This window comes from Lutjanus erythropterus, chromosome 2, assembly GCF_056507025.1.
Source record: "Lutjanus erythropterus isolate fLutEry1 chromosome 2, fLutEry1.hap2, whole genome shotgun sequence".
NCBI classification, from domain to species: Eukaryota; Metazoa; Chordata; class Actinopteri; order Lutjaniformes; family Lutjanidae; genus Lutjanus; species Lutjanus erythropterus.
Genome location: NC_139318.1, coordinates 8,306,056 through 8,326,180, shown reverse-complemented (window position 1 = coordinate 8,326,180; position 20,125 = coordinate 8,306,056). Strand labels below are relative to the sequence as shown.

General features: G+C 38.9%; 1 protein-coding gene across 1 annotated transcript in view; it reads left to right on the top strand.

Moving 5' to 3' along the window:
• The first annotated feature begins 364 nt into the window (after positions 1-364).
• Positions 365-20,125, top strand: part of LOC146331139 (integrin alpha-5-like) — a 72,160-nt gene continuing 52,399 nt past the window's right edge. Inside the window, exons 1-3 of the mRNA XM_084727298.1 lie at positions 365-785; positions 15,219-15,346; positions 20,025-20,125. Of these exons, the coding sequence (XP_084583424.1) occupies positions 571-785; positions 15,219-15,346; positions 20,025-20,125 (444 nt within the window). The 5' untranslated portion in view covers positions 365-570. The remainder of the gene's footprint in view (positions 786-15,218; positions 15,347-20,024) is intronic.

Here is a 20,125-nt window from a genome sequence, read left to right as displayed (position 1 = left end):
AAATGTCTTATTACATAATACAAATCATTCATACTGGGCTGTAATGAATAAACTCACAAGAAGCTGGTTTTCACAGTATGTTTTCTTTCATCTCCTTGTATTTAAGAAACCAATCACAGTGCGTCAGTGATATTTAATGATGGGTTTGTACTGACTGTATCATATTCCATTGTAATTTTCTGTCTTCTTCTATCAAAAGTTGAAGTTTTTCTGTGAGTCTTTGTCTTGGCGTGGTTTACAATATTAGTCTTTTTTTTTCTTTGGGGACCAGACTGCCTGGTAATATTTAAAGCTCCACCCCAAATGAGGTTGCAATGATTCCCCCTCTCTCCCTCCTTCCCTCTCTTTCACTCCCTCTCTCCCGCTCCGTCTGTCTGTCTGACTCTGTCTTGCCTTTCTCTTCTCTTCACTTCACCACTGACTGCGGATCAGCACACCGGACCTGTTGGAGCTGAACGGATTATTCAAGACTCAGATTTATGACCCAGGGCGTCCCGGAGAAGGAGCAGCACGGATGATGCGTGTTGCGCTTCAGCTGTTCAATGAAAGCAGAGACGCGCAGAAGAAGAGATGGGCACCGTTCCTGGACGTTCACCTACCCGCCGGTCATCATGCGGAAAATGCTGTCAGTCCGCAGTGTGCTGGCTCGTACCTGTAGTTCTGGTTCTGGTTCTGGTGCAGATCTGTGCTGCTTTTAACTTGGACACGGAGAAACGCGTCGTTTTCAGCGGACCAAAGGGAAGTTATTTCGGCTACTCGGTGGAGTTCTTCACCAACTCATCCAGGTAAAGTCATCAAACAGCCTCGTGTTGTTCGTACAGGACAAAAACACCACGTTATAATACTTTATAACTGTAGGGAGTGTATACATTAAAGAGGAACTGACAACTTCATCTGTTGTGAACTCACCATTGTCTTTTTGTCTTGTTACTTATTGTACGTTTTCATCTTGTTGTCTTTTACGTCACTTTTTGTCTTGTTACATCTTTATCGTCTTTTTTTGTCCTGTTACATACTTTTGTCTTGTTACACCTTTTTCGTTGTTTTTGCCTTGTTATGTCTCTTACGACCCTTTTTATGTCCCGTTGCATCTTTGACATCTTTTTCATCATGTTACGTCTTCTACCTTGTTTTTCGTCTCTTCTTTTTACATATTTTTTGTCATTAAGACTTATGTCTTTGTTGTCATGTCTTCTGCGTCTTCTTAGGTCTTTTACATCTTTTATGATTGGTTAGGTATTTAAAGGTATTTCACCCAAAAATGAAATTTCACTCAATATGTCCTCACCCCTGTGCTGATGTGAGGATGGTTGAAGATGTCCAGTTCACTAAACACTCCTGGAGCTTCAGCTGAAAACAGCGTTGCAGCCAAATCCAGTACAGTTGAAGTGAATGGTGACCAGTTTTAAAATGTAAAAAAAGAATACAAAAAAAACACAAAATGTCTCCACACTGCTTGTGTGGTGTAATCCAAGTGTAGTGTAAGATGTGACATTAAAATCTGACCCAAAAAGACGCCATTTACACCATGTTTGCCCAAGCGGCGCAGCTGCAGCAAAGAACTGATGCTCCTCTTCTATATCGAAGTCCTTGGACATTTTCTTGTTTGTTGAAAGTTTGCAAAGCCAACTGTGCGCATAACAAGTCACTATTTCTGAGCAGATCTCTCTCTGTTGTTTGAGTCGCTTCCAGGTAGCATGAAAACACAGGTGTGAAGGTATCACTGTGAAGGTATCGCGAGATCTCGTGTATCTTGTGTTGCACCAGTGTCGCGCAGGTGTGTGCACGTGGATCAGGTCTGAGCAGATACAGTTGACATTTAGGCTAAAAACATGGTGTAAATGGTGCCTTTTTGGGTCAAATTTTTATGTCGCGGCTTACGGACACTTGGATTACACCACACGAGCAGTATGGAGACATTTTGTGGGTTTTTTTTGTGTTCTTTTTTACATTTTAAAAGTGGTCACCATTCACTTCAATTGTACTGGATTTGGCTGCAATGCTGTTTTCCGCTGAAGCTCTGGGAGTGTTTAGTGAACTGGACACCTTCACCCATCCTCACATCAGCACAGAGCTGAGTAGATATTGAGTGAAATTTCATTTTTGGGTGAACTATCGCTTTAAATCTTCGGTCTTGTAACATTTTTTGCATCTTATAAAATCTGTCAAGTCTTGTTACATCTTTTACATTGCTTTTCATTTTCTTACATCTTTTTTGCATAGTTAGGTTGGTTTGTTAGGTTTGAAAAGCAGCACTCAATGATACAAAATAAAAATAATCAATACTTTCGCTCAAATGTGTTAAACTAAAGTAACAATCCTGTTTCGAAAATGTATGTAGAAAGTACAGATACTTGTGTTAAAATGTAGAGAGTAAGTAAAAATTGCTAGAAAAATAAGTACTTAAGTAAAGATACCTGAAAACTCTACTTAAGTACAGTAACTAAGTATTTAATTACTTGCCACATCTGTCAACAATATTCCTCCAAAAGTTACAACAACATTGCCACCTACAGTTCCAACATATTTTTCAGTAGTAGCAGCAGTACTATAGCTCAGCTGGACTCTGGTCCTACCTGTAACACTGAATGTTCCTTTAAATTAGAAGTTTAGTCCTTGGATGATGACAGTATTTTCACAGCTGAAGACAGAATTGTCACTGTACTTTTCTGATTTAAAGACAAAATCATGTAATCCTGCCAGTAATCCCCATTTTTACTAAATGTCACAGCAATCTGATCATCTGTTACTGTAATGGAATACAATTAAATTAAAAAAAAAAAAATCCAAATTATGTAAACCTCATTACATGTAATCTGGTGCTACCCAAACCTGTCAGAAGGTGGACGCATTAAATGTGGAAAGGGTACATAACATAGCGAAGTTGCTGCTTTTGTGCATCTCCTAGCTGACAGGAGGATAGGAGCAGGTAAGAATAATGTATGAAGGTATAATGTAGCTGAGATCATAACGTTCCTAAACAGTCAGCATTCAGTTTGAAGTGATCCACAGACGTGGGAAGATGGAGATTGTGTCTTCTTGTAGCCAAAGTACCATATGATGAAAGATCTGTGTAAATGATATATGCTGTACATTGTACATTGCATGTTTTCTTATGACTATTGCCCTTAAAAAAACAGTGTTTGTCAGAGAAAGAAATAATCATCTAAGAAAACTCACAAAATATAGGCTACATACACATGCAACAATATAACTGGTTAGTTCATAAATGATTAATTGTTTTGAATCTTTTTTTCTTTTAGAAAAGCAACTCAGATTTCAGTTTCTCATGTGAATATTTTCTGGTTTCTTTGGTCCTCTAAAACAATAAAAGTGAATATCTTTGGGCTGTGGGCAAAACTTTGGAGACACTGGAGGACATCACCTCGAGCTTTGGGAAATATTTATCACCATTTTTGATATTTTTCACCATTTTATGATATTTTATGGACCAACCAACTAATCAATTACCCGAGGAAATGATCGGCAGATTAATTGAGCATGAAAAAATTGTTACTTGCAGCCATGAAGTTAGGATTTCTAGACTGTCATTATAAAAATGTTAAGAAAACATTTTTTATAACCCTTCAATAGTAAATCTATCTCATAGTGATACAGTGTTGTAAATGTTAGAGTATAAAGTTAAATGTCACTTGCATAGCATAAATCTCTCTTTCACTCTCTCTCTCTCTGTCTCAAACACACACACACACACACACACACACACACACACACACACACACACACTGAATTCCAGCCCACATATGATTGGAAACAGACATACGCGTCTGTGTGTGAGATTCAGAGAGGAGGGGGTCAGCCTACAGCCAAGTGAGAAATATGCTAATCTTCTTCTGAATGTATACTAAAGGGACACCAGGGGTTTCCTGATGTTTTTTTAGTGACAGATGAGGAACTGCTGAGTGAGATAAAGTCATCAAACATGTTCTTCCTTCTCTACAGACTCAGCATGTACCACCGTCACCTGTTTTTTGCTCACAGAGGTAACTCTTCTCTGGGCACCGGTGTGGAACACACACAGTCATGACCCACAAGCATCTTGGTTATGAATTAGTTGTGAATCATACAAACCAAGGCTGATGGAGTCAAAGTGTCACAGTTAGCTGCAGTGTCCTAGTGTTACAATTTCATTTGAGTCGCAGACATCTGATTTTCCAAAAAAAAAAAAAACACACCCAGCGATCTTTGGAAAAAGGCCAGAGGGTTGTTTAAGAACATTTAGGCCTACTGCTGCTCTGAAGGTATTTTTGAGAACCCTGAAAGATCTGGGTAAAAAAAATATTCTGTCCACTGCAGAGTTGTTCTTCTTCTCCTCATTTGAACAAAGATGGTAACCAAACATGATGCATCTTTATCAGATATGTTATTATATACAGAATTTATGTAGTATTACAGTATTTTAACCAGAGAAATAGGTTAAAAAGGATTGAAGAAATATGTTTAAAATAGCAGTAAGTTTTGTTAAATGAGCTCCTGGGCTTCTCAAAGAGTTTTTTGGGTGGAAATTGGATGTTTAAGTTTGTGATTTGAATTTAATAATAATACACCAGAGGCACAATGTGAAGTTACACACAGACACAACATGATGTCTTGAACTCCAGTATTGGTGCTTGCATTCTTAAAAACTGTTCACCCAAACAACTTCACTCCCGACACTGTGCTTCCTTAGGTCTGGAGCAAGACACCTGTCATGAGGTAGTTGCATCTCCTAGCAATGCTAGAGTAGTATTTGGGTGCAAAACTCTCTCAGTCTGCAAAACACTGCTGGAGTTTCACAGGAGAACAGTGCTGCAGAATCTCCCAGACAATGGAAGTGAATGGTGACCAGTTTTCAAATGTAAAACAACAACTGGAAAAAAAAATAAACAAACAGATAAAATTGTTTTCCTGTGAAACTCCAGCAGTGTTTCGTGGACTTAAAAACTAAACCCGACCTTCAGTCGGCATGAGGGTGAGTAGATAATGACTGAACTTTTACTTTTGGGTGAACTATTCCTTTAAAGAAAGAAGCTGTTCAAAGACCTCAGAACAGCTGGAGAAAGTATTTTTATTCTGAGCAGTTAACTCAGCCTGGATAACTGAACTAAAATGACAGCTGTACATCTGTACAGTATTGGACTATATGAAAGATATATATACCTGTCAAAACTCCTTGGTTATTGTTAGTGTTGAAGCAATTCGATAAAAGTAAAAAGTATCTAAATTCGGTACCCAGCCCTAGGCACACAGTATGTGGAGTATATGGACCATCCTCATACACATATTTAGCTATTTGGAGCCAGGATATTTCCTGAAACAAAACTGTTCATTCCAAAAGTTATATCTCTGTTTAGCAAAAGAAAATAGTAAACTTAGAGGACTTTTCTGCAATATAACATCTCCAGTCTCTCTTTCCTTCTTGAATGTACTGTAGAGTGTAACAGGGTTCTCCTCACAGTACATGACACAGTGTGTGCTTCTGGTTGTAATAATGTACTAATACTGAAAATGTCCTTTAGATCTTAAGAGCTGACATTTGACACTGCTCTTCTGTAGGTCCTAAACAAAAAAGGCATGCAGGGGTCTCATTTCTTGGTTTAATAAAGGCGGGAATACTGCTTAAGCGCTGGACGGCTTTCTATTTTTCAATAAATTCATGAAATAATATTGCTATTATGTGTCTCAACCATACCATGTCAACTAAATCAAAACTAAATAAGAATTATGGGTTGAAAGTGGATATTTTGATTAGCAATAAGAGAACTCTGAGCAACTTTAAAAATTGAAATGGCTCCTCATTATGACCATGCTGTGAAATGAAAAAATTGAACATTTTGTCAACTCTGCAAGATGACAACTGTCAGATTTCTGTGTGACATTTTTAAAAAATGTAATCATTAGGGATGTTCCTGGTGACTAATTTCCCTGTCGATTAAACGCAAAATTTAATTTAGACTAATTGAATACTCTGACACTAAGAAAACAGTCAGAAAGCTGTTAAAATTTAGCAGAATTTCTTAATTTATAATGTTAAACACTGTCCGAAAAAATACTGTGTATATTAAGAGTCATTTTAAGCCAAATCGTACTTTAAATGCCGCTGAAATGTGTGCTACTTTGCGCTGTGCAATACAAGCCTTACACATTAATGTACAAAACATGACAACAACTCAATAAACGCTTCACCTTTTCAGGCCGAAGAGAGTCACAGTGTCTGCAGGTAAAGGAACCAGAGCTAATGTTAGCCACAGTGTGCAGCAGCAGCATCTCCACCTGCAGGTTTCTGTCTGTGTCTGTGTTTAATGTGGTCACATGTTTCTCCAGTCGAGTGAATATATATCAGCTTATTCTGTCACAGTCTACATTCATCTGTCCGACTTTGCTGATATAAACATCTGGGGTTGCCAGGGCGATCAGTTCATACACGCTGGGCGAGAGGAGCTGCCGTCTGACAGTGCCGTGGTGTGCGGCTGCACAAAATCTTAGAGGCAACAGATAACTGGCATTGTGCATGAATGAAATATTGATAAATATTTTAAACGACTAGTATTTCTGGTGCTGACTAGCGTGGGTGAGGATGTTTAATCGTATAGTCAAATAATCACGTGCATCCCTAATAATCATAACAAGGTTGGCCTGCTACAAGGTTTAATAGTCAAGAGTTTGATCTTTTAAAAAACATTTTCCAGTGTAATTGCAGATGAAAACCCCCTCAAAATACAGTTTTGTCCCAGTTCCCAAGAACGAGCGCCAGCTAACAAGCTGATTGACACGTAGAACAGTCATCAGTTCAGTGTATTTATGTCTGTTGAAACAGTCTAAATACATTTTGACTTGTCCCACCAAAACAGCCTCAGCCAGCTGTTCACAGCTGCTGTTACTTGAGAGCTCTGCAGATTGTCTTACATCACCTTAAAAAAGACCCTTTATAGATAACAAGAGAAATCTAGTGCATCTCAACTGTTTCACTTCATTATTTGATGTATGATAGCCTGCTGGAGAGCAGCTTAGCAGACAGTTTGGAACACAGCTGCTCCTGTGAGAGGTTAAACTGCTCAGATATTTGCCACATAAATCCCAGTTTCACCTTATCAGCTGCGTGTGTCTCAGTTTTCCCTCACTAACATCCTCGAGGGCTCACAGAGTTAAAGCAATGTTAGTTTAATGACTGTAGATATTTTCCTGTGAGGAAATTGGTTAAGATTCTCTCCGTTTGCTTAACTAAGCTTCTGGCAGTTAGAGGGCATGTTGTTGAGTAATTACCGAGATGTTTGCACAGACTAAACTCCCCCTTTTGCCGGCAATAGTTTTGCTCACACTGAGCGCTTTGTTTTTGGGCAAAATTCATGTTATTTAGAGAGTCCACAGTTCCTGTAGAACATGTGCATGTGAATGTGGCGGTTCTTGTTCTGTGGTGGGAAAACAGCGCAGCAGGAAGAGGATGCTTTCCTGAATGAGGGAGATGTTTTCTTTCTGCTGATGGGATTGTTTCTGCCGGTTGTCATGCATTCTGACAATTACTAGACTGTTTGGCTGTAGGGAGCCTTGTTAAGAGCTGCTCCTCACCATGCCACCTCTGTTTTCACTGTTTCAGCACACATGATGTCCAGGTTAAGTCATTAAGTGGAGTCTGTGAGGCAGCATCTAGTCTGTTGGCAGAGCTGTTTTCGCTTTGACTGATTCTCAGAGAATCAAAGCAAGAAATTAGTGAGGTTTAGACTGGTAATAAGGGACTAGGTGATATTTTTTGGTTGCTTTCTTTATGAAAAATGGACATTTAATGTTTATTTTACCATAATTGTCAGTGCTATAAGCTTTTGTTAACTTTTTTAAACAAAACTGGACCGACCCATGTTAAATATTGAGCTGTAATCTTTCAGCTGTGTCCCAGTTCCAAAGTCCAGGTGTCCCATGGGATTTTGTGGCAACCATACATTAGTAGTGCAAATGTACAAAAAGTTATAAATGAACTTAGATTGACCATATTGGTACTTTTACTCACTAATTTCCCAATACACTTAACTTTTCTGTTTCTTTAAATAATGTTTGCTGTTTGTGCAGTTGCTGGATGTTAGAAATTATTAGTCTTTCTCTCCCTCTTTTCAGTTCCATTACCTGACTTTGTTACGTCTGCTTTACCTACCTATAGGTAGGTATGTATATATATATATATATATATACATATATATATATATATATATATATATATATATATATACATATATATATATATATGTATGTATATATATATATATATACATATATATTTTAAGAGGCAGAACCAGACTCTGAACATCAACAATAAACTCAAAAATCTCAAGCATATATGGATTTTTTAGTCATGCTAGTGTCATGGCTCTAGGGATGGCAGTGTCGGACAGTGAGTCCACTGCTTTGGTCTAGACTGAAATGTTCCGACAGTTATGAGATAAATTGCTGTGAATTTTTTTGTCCTCCTCTGGTTGAATCCTACTGACTTTGGTGATCATCTGACATTTCCTCTAGTTACACCATGAGGTTTACATATGTAATATACAAGCCCAGACCAAGACCAGAGTGTGTTAGGCCTGAGACAAGACCAAGACTTTGAGAGGTCGAGACCCAGTCAAGACCAAGACCAGAGTGTGTTGAGACAGAGACTTTAAGGGAGTGAAACCAAGTTGAGACCAAGAACAAAGCAGAACATGAAGAAGTCAAGACCAAGGCTACTTATCTTCATGTGGCCTGTCTTATCATTGTTTATCACAAGTCAAATCAGAACATTAGGTAGCTAGCTTTGCTAGCATTCACCTAGACGTCTTTCTTTATGCTTCCTTTGTACGTGCCAGTAATAGTCTAAAGTGGTCCTCTGTCACTAAGAATTGTATTGCAGAATTTACACTCTGCTGTGTGTGTTCTTTTGGATGCTGTTCCGCAGATGAACTCTGTGGTTTTGGGTTAAGGCTGATTTGTATTAGAGGATTTGGCTGATATCTCCTCTCAGACAGCCACAGCTTTGACTCCTCTCTCCTACATTCATTTCCGTGAAGTGTGTGTGAAAGGGGACTGGGAGGAGTGACAGCGGTTAAAATTGGCAAAAATTCAGAATGAGAAATGAGAAATGGTTGCATTTGAAGCATTGATGTTAACAAATAAATCAGACAATGTACAGACAATTTAGTGATATCCCCACATTTGTAGTCTTGAAATAAAATAGTAAAATAGAGTAAAAAATCTGGTCAATTCCGAGACCAGACCTTTAAAAAAGGGGCCTCAAGTACTACGACATTAGTCCTTGATGTCAGACTTTCTTTTGGGTAACTTTTAGCATATGTACAATCTAGAACAGTGGTTCTCAACCTTTTTTCCCTGGAGCAACCTTACAAGGAAATCTGAGCCCCCCGAGCCCGTACACTGACACAGAACACAGAGAACACAGAGGAGTTAATGATTAATCATTTATCAATTAATTGATAAATTAAAATTTAACTGATTGTGTATTAATTGATAAATAATCAACAGTGTGGAAATGGCATTAACTGTGCCTCATCTGAAATTGTTTTGTCTGATAGAGCGATTCATTGGAAACATAAAATTAAATTTAGAATAAGAAAATAGAGAAAAAAAGAGAAAATTAAAGTGAGAACAAAAATCTTATTAATGATTAATCAAGTAATCAGTTATTAGCATTTTCAACTATTGGTTCTGGAAAATGGACAAAATTTGTAACCGTTAATGGAAGTGACACATTTTGAAATGTTAAACTTTCTATCACAAAACATAATTTTGGTTGATAAAAGCAAAATAACATCTGATTTAATGTGTTGAAGAGGTGAAATAATCGGTTGGTATATAAATATGTCACTTACCAGCTTTAAAGTACTAGAGAAGCTAGAGAAGAAAATTAAGCTTGAAAATGCCTGAAAAGTGCTTTAATTTAACTTTGGAAAAAGTTTATGAACCCTGAAAGTGTGATTTTAGTTAACATATGAAAATCTTACGTTGAGGTCCTCAGTGCAGACAAAGTCTTGGGGACCCCCTGTGATTTCTGGCATCCCTCCCAAGGGCGGCCTGGACCCCAGGTTGGGAACCACTGGTCTAGAACAGTGGAGATGGGACACTGTTTTCTACTGCAGCCTGTGTTTTAGCGCAGCTTTAATGTAGGTTAACCCAACATTGCACATTTGATTAAAATACTACATAATTTATCTCAGCTATTCATGCCTGTTATTACTCTCTGTTACTTTTAGATGTTCAGTCGTGATCTCATGATTGAGACAACAGGAAAGAAAACACAGTAATTGAGTGTTAGAGTATTCTGGGCCACCCACATGTAGTATGTGTTTAATGAGTGTATTTACATGTTAACCAAACAAAGAAGATATTGGGGTTGGGGATCTTGCTCATGTAATAATCATAATATCCTGTTTATTATAACAGCCCAGATAAAATCTTGAGAAAACTTAACAGAGTTTAGTGGGGATACGGAGACTCTGTTGGTTTCCATGGAAACATATTGTGTTCATTATTGAATGTAATGGAAGATCATATCATCATAACTCAGTGGTTCCCAACCTGTTTGGCTTGCACCCCTTAAAATGAAGAAATGTTTACACGCACGGGGTTAAAGTATTCAGTATTTTGAAGAAAATTAGTTATTAGAGGAAGGAAAAATAGTGGAGAAGAAATGTTTTGAGAAGGTTATGATGCAACAGCTGAACTGAGTAAGACCTATCATTAGGATATGACTTGTTTCAGAATAATGTGGCTATGTAAATGCATTCGCTAGAGCTCATAAATCCTTTAGTAAAAATTACACGTTGCATCCTTGACCTTGCCATGCCTCTGAGCCATGTCCCTGTTTGCAGATGTTCCCATTAACGTGAGTTAAAGGAAAGGAATTCCTGTTGCAGAAGCATCCATCATCTCACTGATAAACATCATATTGTCATGGAGGCTGTGGCTAGATTTTAAGTCTCCATTATAAGTGCTTTTAACTGACCCTGAGGTATTAACGTGCAGAGATCATAGGGGGTGTCAGTGGGCTAAAAATCCTTTACCTTTGAAAGAGGGTGCCACTGAAAGCCTGTGTCCTCGTCATCTGAGTGGCTGTGGAGTGAGTGGTTTATATGGAAAGCTCATCCAGCCATGTAAATATTCCTCTTGTACTCTCCAGACAATTTGGGGGATGGGTGGATGAGGGGGGGGGAGTACAGAGTCTGATCTCTGCTAATGTCATCAGTCACCAATGTCTTTAGTTGTGCCATTCGCTGTGGGCCAGGCCTTTTTAGCAGGCCTGTCTGAAAACCTTGAAGGCGTAGCTGATTCCTAATACACACTCACATGTGCACGCACACACACACACATATGCACGTGTGTATTTGCATGTGGGAATGTTTGCATGACATTCACACACACATCCATGCAAACAAATGCAGAGATAACATGTTCTGCTGTATTTCTCTTGAATGTCATCGCCATTTATTGATTTCCAGACTGTCATCCAGTGAAAATATGCAGAAATACCTCCAGATACTTCTTGTTTAGTCTCCTACTCTTCATTTCCTTACACATTATCTTCTGAAAATGCTTAAAACCACCTTCGGAGTTCACTTGCAGATAGTAACAGCAGCTAGAAATGCAGTAGCAGTTGTGAGGTACATATTTTTGGAAAACGTGATGGGTTTTGTAACTCGGTTGCAGAACTATGTTTTCCTCAAGTACAGCCTCTCTTCATTGTTAGAAAAACAAAACAGAAGATCGCATCTTTGTCTGGATGACTGTAAACTAAACAAAAACCATCACCAAACAAGCACTTCCAATCAGAGATTGTCATTCATTACGCTAAAAAGAGCTACAATAATTGCACCACTCAAAGGCCCACTAGGGCATGCTATCATTCAACCACTCATTATAGTTGTTTCAATACAGCAACTTTGTAGCACGCACCTGCTTTTACCAATATTTTATATTAACAATGAATGAAAGGCCTTCTTATTTGTATAAGAGAGGTATAAAGTGGCAACCTACAAAGAAATGTCACCATTACTACCATTACTGCCATACAAGTTATGGTTTTATCAGTTGGATTATTATACAAGCAAGCAATGTAATGTTATATTGTGTCCAATGTGTGGCATGAGTCTGTGAAAGCAAATATTATGGGGGCCGCATTCTGAAATTAGATGCTGCATGAGTCTGTGAACAGTGAAAGGAGTCAGTTACCGTGGCTGGCCTGTCGTCTGCAGCTCCTCGTCTGACAGCTCACTGTGGCTGCATCTTCTTGTTCCATCACTTCCTGCAACATTTCAAACTGATCCTTTGTCAAAAATATTTTCAACGAACGATTTAGGTCAGTGTCAAGCTCACTAACAAACATCGTATTTCAAGTGACTACTTCAAAATAAAAGTCCACTCGTGTTTTGCTCTGGAACGTGTGCACTTGATTAATACGTTAAGTATTCATATTTTTTGCACATGTATTGTTATCAGTAGTATTATACATGCATGCAGTGTTGTGGCCACTATGTAAATACTGTCCCTTCAAGACTGTGTACTGGTACGGTGTAGCCCAGGGGTCTTCGACTATATTTGTCCAATGGACACTATGCGTCCAGTTTTCCCAAATGAAATGCTGCACACGAAAAGAGTTAGTAACCTCGTCTCGCTGAGAAGTTTTGTGCAGCCTGTCGCCTGTAGCTCTTCATCTATGGTTGCTTCTTTTTGTTCCACTACTCCCTGCAATATTTCAAACTGATGTTTTGAGGACACATTTTCAGTGAATAATTGTGGTCAGTGTCAAGTTCGCTGACAAACATTGAAGTTCCTGTGACTATTTCAAAATAAAAGTCCACTTGTGTTTTGGGGTTTATGCTTTAGATGTAAATCTGCAACAGAATTAAATGCTGGGTTTGCATTAGCAGTAACTTAACACTTCATTTTACCAGGGCTTTTGTCTTTGTAATACTGCAAAGATATAAATATTGCAGTATTTTCAGGCTATGGCCCACAGGTTGCCAGTTGACTATCCCCGATGTACACTGTTACAATTTGAAGCAGACCAGTGTTGCATTTTGTTGCGGTTTGTGTCGACGTCAGACAGAAAACAGTAGCCTGCATCATGGTAATTACTAAGGCAAGCGCAGTAAAAGTAATTTTGTGACAATCATCACCTCGATGTTGTTCCCATAATTTGGGCACCCATGGGGCACCTCTGTTTATGCAGTCCCTCTCAGCTCTCACCTCAGTTTTTTTTTTAGCTTCTTTCATCTAATTTAGGTTTTTTGACCTTCAGTAGGGCTGGGCTGTATGGACAAAATCACATATCTGAATATTGTTGACCGTATACCTTGATATTACTATTTATCTTATTTGTGACATTACTATAGGGATGACTATTAGTGCTTTCACAAAATATTAACACAATGAGATTTTTTGATAAATGATTAATGTGATTAATCAATAATGTGGACATCATGACTAGAATAGTCTGGTAAGTTTAGAAAATTACATAACCTTAATGTAATGCAGCCTTTTAAACCAGAAAAAGATAATACTTATGCCATAGTGATAAAAAAAAATCCAAAATCTAGGAAGTTATCTTGGGTCATATATTTATATAATGTATAATGTCCAGCTCTAACCCACAGCTTTGCAGTTTTAGCTAATCAGTATTCTTTTCAGCAGAAATTAGCTTTTTTTTTTTTTGTCAGCAAACCCACTGCAAACCTGCTCAGCACCAAACAGCAGACAGACAACTTTAGCAACTAGCTAGTAAGAATAGTGGAGCATTTAGCAGCTAAAGAGCCAAACAGAAACCAAACAGAGAACGAAAGGGTAGTGAAGACAGAGCCAAGGTGATGATGACTTCAACATGCTAACACTGCTCTGTGTTATCTGGATGTATAAATAGGCTACTGTCTGCTCACATGGCTGCTCTGTCGACTTCATGAGGTGATAATGTGCCAGTGTTACGTAACTTGATGCTCTTACACTGAGGTAATAGCTGCAAAATAGTCTTTAAATGTTCTTTAAATACCCAAACAGTTGTGTTGTACCTTTGACTCTTAGAAATAAGGATTCCAAAAGGGTTCTGCCTGAAGGGCTGAAGTTCTACCCAGAACCATTTGCTTCTCCTTTTTTTTGAAGAAAAGGTTTGTCAAGTATTCTTTGTAAGATTAAAGGTTCCATTAAGAACCCTTTTCGTTCAAAGAACCGCTCTATTGTTGTAATCTCTTTCATCAAGGGTGTGCCAATATTTTTTGTACCGTAATATACAGTACAGTGGGTTCTAGATTAAACCCCTTGGAATATAAAAAAGATTCTTGGCAGAACCCCCTGGATGGATTCTACATTAAACCTGTGGAATATAAAAAGGGTCTCAGTAGAACCAAGGGTGGGTTCTTGACCTGTAGAAGGTGGAAAGGTTTTTCAAAAGAACCTCCAGAGAGGGTGGAACCTTTATACCATATAAGGGTTCTCTTTAGAATCTCTCATAGGGGGTTCTGGATCAAACCTTCACAGATGGTTCTAGGTGTAACCCTTTATATCAAGTTTTAGGCAGAAATCTCTGAAAGTGTTTCAAGTGGGAACAGGAACCAAAAGGGTTCTCTTGTGGGAAAAAGCAGAAGAACCCTTTATGGTTCTAGTTAGTACCAGCATTTGTATGAGTGTATTCTCCCCCATAAACAGGAGCAGAGGATGATCAGGGTGAAGTAAGCACTGGTTCTACAAACACAGTACTTGTTGTTTGTTAGTTGTTTTCTTAGCTTTCTTTCCCTACAGACTAACAAAGTTTGGTTTCTTCTGTGTCATATTTCATTTATGATTAAAGGAATAATTCAACATTTTGGGAAATGCGTAAATTTGCCCTTTTGCTAAGAGTTAAATGACAATATTAATATCAGTTTCATGTCTGTACAGTAAACATGAAGCTACAGCCAGGAGACAGAACGCTGGTTAGAAAGCAAAAAACAACAAATCTGAGGCATATGCAGGGAAAACATTTCAGGATCAAGAATCCAACCAATCTCTGGCTCCACATTTACCTTCAGCCCCCTTTTAGCGTCCAGATTCAGTTTAATTCTACTTCATCAGCTCTGTGTATGACATGTGTACATGACGAGTTAAACGCATGTGATTGTAGCTGAAAACAATTGTTTCTTGGTGCAATGTCAGGCTTTTCCTGGACTCTGTTCCTCACCACAACGTAATGTTTTGTTTTCCTTTCTGCCGTCCAGTATCATCAGTATTTTGATTGGCGCTCCGAAAGCCAACACCAGCCAGCCCGACGTCACCGAAGGAGGAGCGGTGTACTTGTGCCCCTGGAGCCAAACTAACTGCAGCGTTATCGACTTTGACACGCAAGGTAGGGTGTCTTGTTAAATCTAAATTGACGGTTGGACTCTCTTTGGAACTGCACAGATAAAAATGTGATCTGTGCAAAAATCAAGCTTAATATTCAGAATCCAAGGGGGGGAATTTTCCCTACATCATAATCACAGCAGTAGTTGGTAACTCAACATTGTTCCAGGATATAAAAATGTCACTTTCCTTAACAGCACTGTTAAACAGTTGAGACAGGGCTGTGTTGTAAAGTCTCAGCTGTCTCTAATAGTCATAAAAGTGGCTGAGAGAAGCTATAGGTAGCATCCCAAGTTAAGCTCTGCTGTGTTTGAGCCTGAGGTCAGGAGTGCAGCCAGTTTGGCTCCAGCTGGAGACCTTTGTTGCATGACAAACCCCCTACACCCCCCCAACCCACACACATTTTCTGTCTGACTCCTCATAGTCACTGTACAATACAGCAATAAATGCTAATTTTTTTTTAAACCTGCCACCTTACTGATCCTAATCCTACAGTGCTATAAAAATTATTTTTTTTTAAATCATAGATACGCCAACATGCTTCAACTCAACTGAGTCTTCATCAAGGCATCAGTCCATGCCCAGATGAATCTGTGTTTGTTTTATTTTCATCCAACAGTTCTCTGTTTGCAAAAAGGGTTGCCTTAAAATTTCAAGTTCACTGAATTTGAAAAGACAAGTTGAGGTAATTTTGTAATGATTCAATCCAAATAAACTCCTGTATTCAAATACACTTGGCAATAATTCAGTTGTATGTAATATGTATGTAATATGTTCAATAAGCTTAAGATATTAAGTTGAACCAACAACTCTTCAATCGCACTGATGAACATTACATATATTTGATGTCATTTTCTCAGTTTGAAAAGTCAGTTCTTCATTACACATTAAGAACTTAAAGCTGCAGCCGCTCCTGTTGGAGCTACTGTGTTGTAGCATTGGCACAAAGACAGCTGACCCTTCGCTAAGCCCCGCCCTCCTTAGTTACTGTTGCTATGCCTGCCAAACTGTCTATTCTCGCACTGCATTTATCCAGTTTATGGTGATAACTGTGGCAGATTTATCATCGAACTTGAGAGTATTTGTTGAAACATGAGGTATGGGATTCCTTAGAGAAGTGAACAAAAGCAGCTTCTCATTTCTAGCTGATGACAGTGGATTTTGTCGGCTAAAATAATGACTTACAAGCAGATTTGAAAAGTGTAGCTGGCTAATGTAAGCTACTGCTAACTTGACTCAGCTGAAAAGTCTCCAGCTGACATTTTAATGCTTCCATCTGACATGTTTTAAAACAAGAAACCTGTTAATGAAAGCATAAATGTAAATTTACCTGACAGCTGCATATGATATAACGTTAATGATATAATGTTAATGCCAAAAGACTGAGGCTAAAGCTAGCTTACATCTCAGCAAACATTGGTTGGATGGTTAAATACAGGTATACACACATTAATGTGGGAAAAGGAAGTGCAGGGACTCAATTAGTGCAGCAGACCTTGAGACGGATCACCCAGGCGGACCAGCTGGACTGCAATCGCGGAAGACAGTCGGGATGAGAGCTAAGCTAACTCAGCTTTGATTCTGCACCAGCCCACATCCTCCTTCTCAGATGCAGTGGTATCTATCAAGTTTGGCTGGAGGTAAAGTTACTTGTAAGCTAATGTTAGTTAGCCAGACAGGCTAACGTTTGCAGCTTATGTTGGAGCAGATGAAGGCAGAGTTGAATCATTAAAAAAACATATATAAAATATGTAGAAAATGAAACATACTAAATACAGTAAATAATGAACAGACTTTCAATAAGCAACATAAAATATCATTTCATGTCTGAAAAGGAGTAGGAATTAATTAAAAAAAAAAATTTAATTGAAATTTTAAGCTCAATTAACCTGACCATATTGAACTTGTATGTTTGCGTGAAGTTAATTAGAAAAGAATAGTTGATTCCACTAAATTGATGCATAATTTTTTACAGTGTAGTCTGAAACCAGCCTTTGATGTCTCTCCTGTGTTTTAATGGTGGCTGAGGACACTAAGGTCTCCATTTTGGGACCCGGGCTGTGTTTTGGTGTGTTTTCACAGAGCTTTGATTTCCTGCTGGACTCGCGCCCAGTGTTGTAAGAGCTCTTTAATTAGGGGCAGAGTCATTATGGGGACAAGGACCCCAGAGGACCTGGGCTGCCCCCAGCTCTGCCAGAAAAATAATCACCCCCATCAGAAACGCAGGAAGCGATAAGGACCACCGTTTGAGGATCACAGGGTCTTAACTTATCTTAGGCTCTCGCATGCTGATACCAAGTGGTGGTTTATGCAGACTGAGAGCTGCAAACTCTGCACACATAAATACACACCTACAAACTGTTTACAAACTGTCTCTGCAGACGGCCTCTGAAACATGAGACGTCGGGAAAAAAAACCTGCAAAACCACACTTATGTTAACACACACACACACACACACACACACGCTCATGCTTTTACACTCAGTAGTCTTGCATTTCCCATTACAGGCCTCAGGATTCATGGTGTGTTTGAGGACACAGCCCAGACTCCATTAACCTAACAGGCACACTGAGCTGCAGCCAGGAGAGTTTAATGTCACCACTCTGCTGCAGACAGCAGGCACATATATCAGAGAATATACCACAGCAAAGCTTACACAGTTACAGGCACATTTACGTAGGATTTAAGCTTTTTTTTTTTTTTTTTTTTTGTATTTAAACTTGGACGCAGGGCTCGGGCTCAGTGCCCGGCTGCATAAACCACCTTAAGTTTCAAACCTAAGTTTGTCCCTTAAGCAAAATATTTCCCTAAGCTAAGGGTTTGACTTAGGAGCACTGCATAAAGCCTTTTAGGTTGTCTCCTTTGCTAAACGATAGCACATGTGCACTTGAGTTACCATGGTTACACCTCACTCACATCATTCTCCAATGTTCCTAGTCAGCATAGAGAGGCAAAAAGTCCCTCCTGTTCCAGTGTGTCCCATGGGTTCTTACTTCAGAAGGAATATAAATGGTAATCAGTGGCAAGAGACAAATAATCTTCTGATCCCATTTGAATTGCGCCATGAATTACTCATATAATGCTTTTCAACTTAAAATATAATTTTATGGGGCGCCCCCGTAGCTCAGTTGGTAGAGCGTGTGCACCATGTGTTGAGGCTTTCAGTCCTCTGCAGCGGCTGCCGTTTTGATTCCTGCCTGCTGCCCAATTTGCTGCGTGTCATCCCCTCTCTCTCTACCCCCTTTCCTGTCATATCTTCAGCTGTCCTCTCATAATAAAGGCAAAAAGCCCAAAAAATAATCTTAAAAAATACAAGTCAAGAAAGATGCAGTTTGCTGTAGTTTAGTTTTGTGTGAAAAGTTAGTGATGGTGGGATTTACCATTAGTGCGTAATTTCTTCTACGTACAGGATTTTTGTCACAAGTATAGTTAAATAAAAGTAAAAGAGTTTTGGAGATATCGACTGTAGAGATGTCTGCCTTCTCTCCAATATAATGGGACTAAATGGCTCTTGTTTTGTGGTGCTCAAAGTGCTAAAAAAATACATTTAGAAAAATTCAAAACTAGTGTCTCTTTCCAAAAGTCATGACCTTGCTACTCAAGATAATCCATAGACCTTGTTGTGGCCAGTTTTATGTAGGAACTGTTTTCTTTCAAGTACAAAATAAAGTATTACAGGTAAATTCTACTACAGAAAGAAAGTAGTTGTTACATGAAACAGCTCACAACAAGGTCTGTGGATTATCTTGATTTTTGGGTGAACTGTGACTTTAAGGGAAACCTTAGCCTACATGGCTTTTATGCAGCCAGGCACTGGTTTTGTTCAATGACTTTTCAAGGATGTCGAATAGCAAAAATGTTTAACGATTACTTTTATTTAACTGTAGATGTGACTGAATCCCGTGAATCCTGCATGTGTAAGAAATTAGGAACTAATGGCAAATCCCACCATCACTAACTTTTATATAGTGCCTGCATGACGATATGAACTGGTTTTCCAAGTAAGGAACTTTTTTTTTCCACAGTGTTCCATGGAACATTAAGGTAACCTGGCTCACCTACCTGGCTTAAAAGTAACATTTTGTGGACCAGGAATAGCATTCCAAGTAGAAATATTACTGTCTTATTTTTCCAAAATAATTATTATAACAGCAGGTTGTTGAAAGCAAAAAATCATGGAGGTGTAACACTGCTGAAGCTGCAAAAGTAAAACCTTTGGCAGCCACACACACACCCCGAGCACTCCACCTCCCCCCTCCGTCATCGCTGCTCCTTGCCTTTGCACTGCCAGGGCCTCTTCTTAAAACAGATCCTGACAATGAAGTACAGCCGTTTGGGTTACAGTAACAACAAGGTCCAAGTCCCTTTGAGCTGTTTGATGTGTGCCATAGCATGGAGGATGGATTAAGACTGCAGACCCCGGGAACAAGGCCATAAAATATCCATGTAAAAAGCCAAGAACATGTGGGGAACGCTCTCAAATGAAGCCCTGACAGCACAAAAAAAAAAAAAAAATCAAACGCTGATGACAGGGGGGATCTTTGAATCAGTTAAAACAGCAACTCCTGACATCACAAGTTTCCTCCAGTGTTGCAGCTATAAGTTATTCATTGACAGAAGATCTGCCTGTGACTGTGTAAATATGCTCTTCAATGTGTTTTTCTCCTCTGTGTTCTTCCAGGTGATCGATATTTTTATATAAATGATGTCAACACTCAGGTTGAGTTCAAATCCCATCAGTGGTTTGGAGCTACTGTGCGTTCCCATGGCAACAGCATCCTG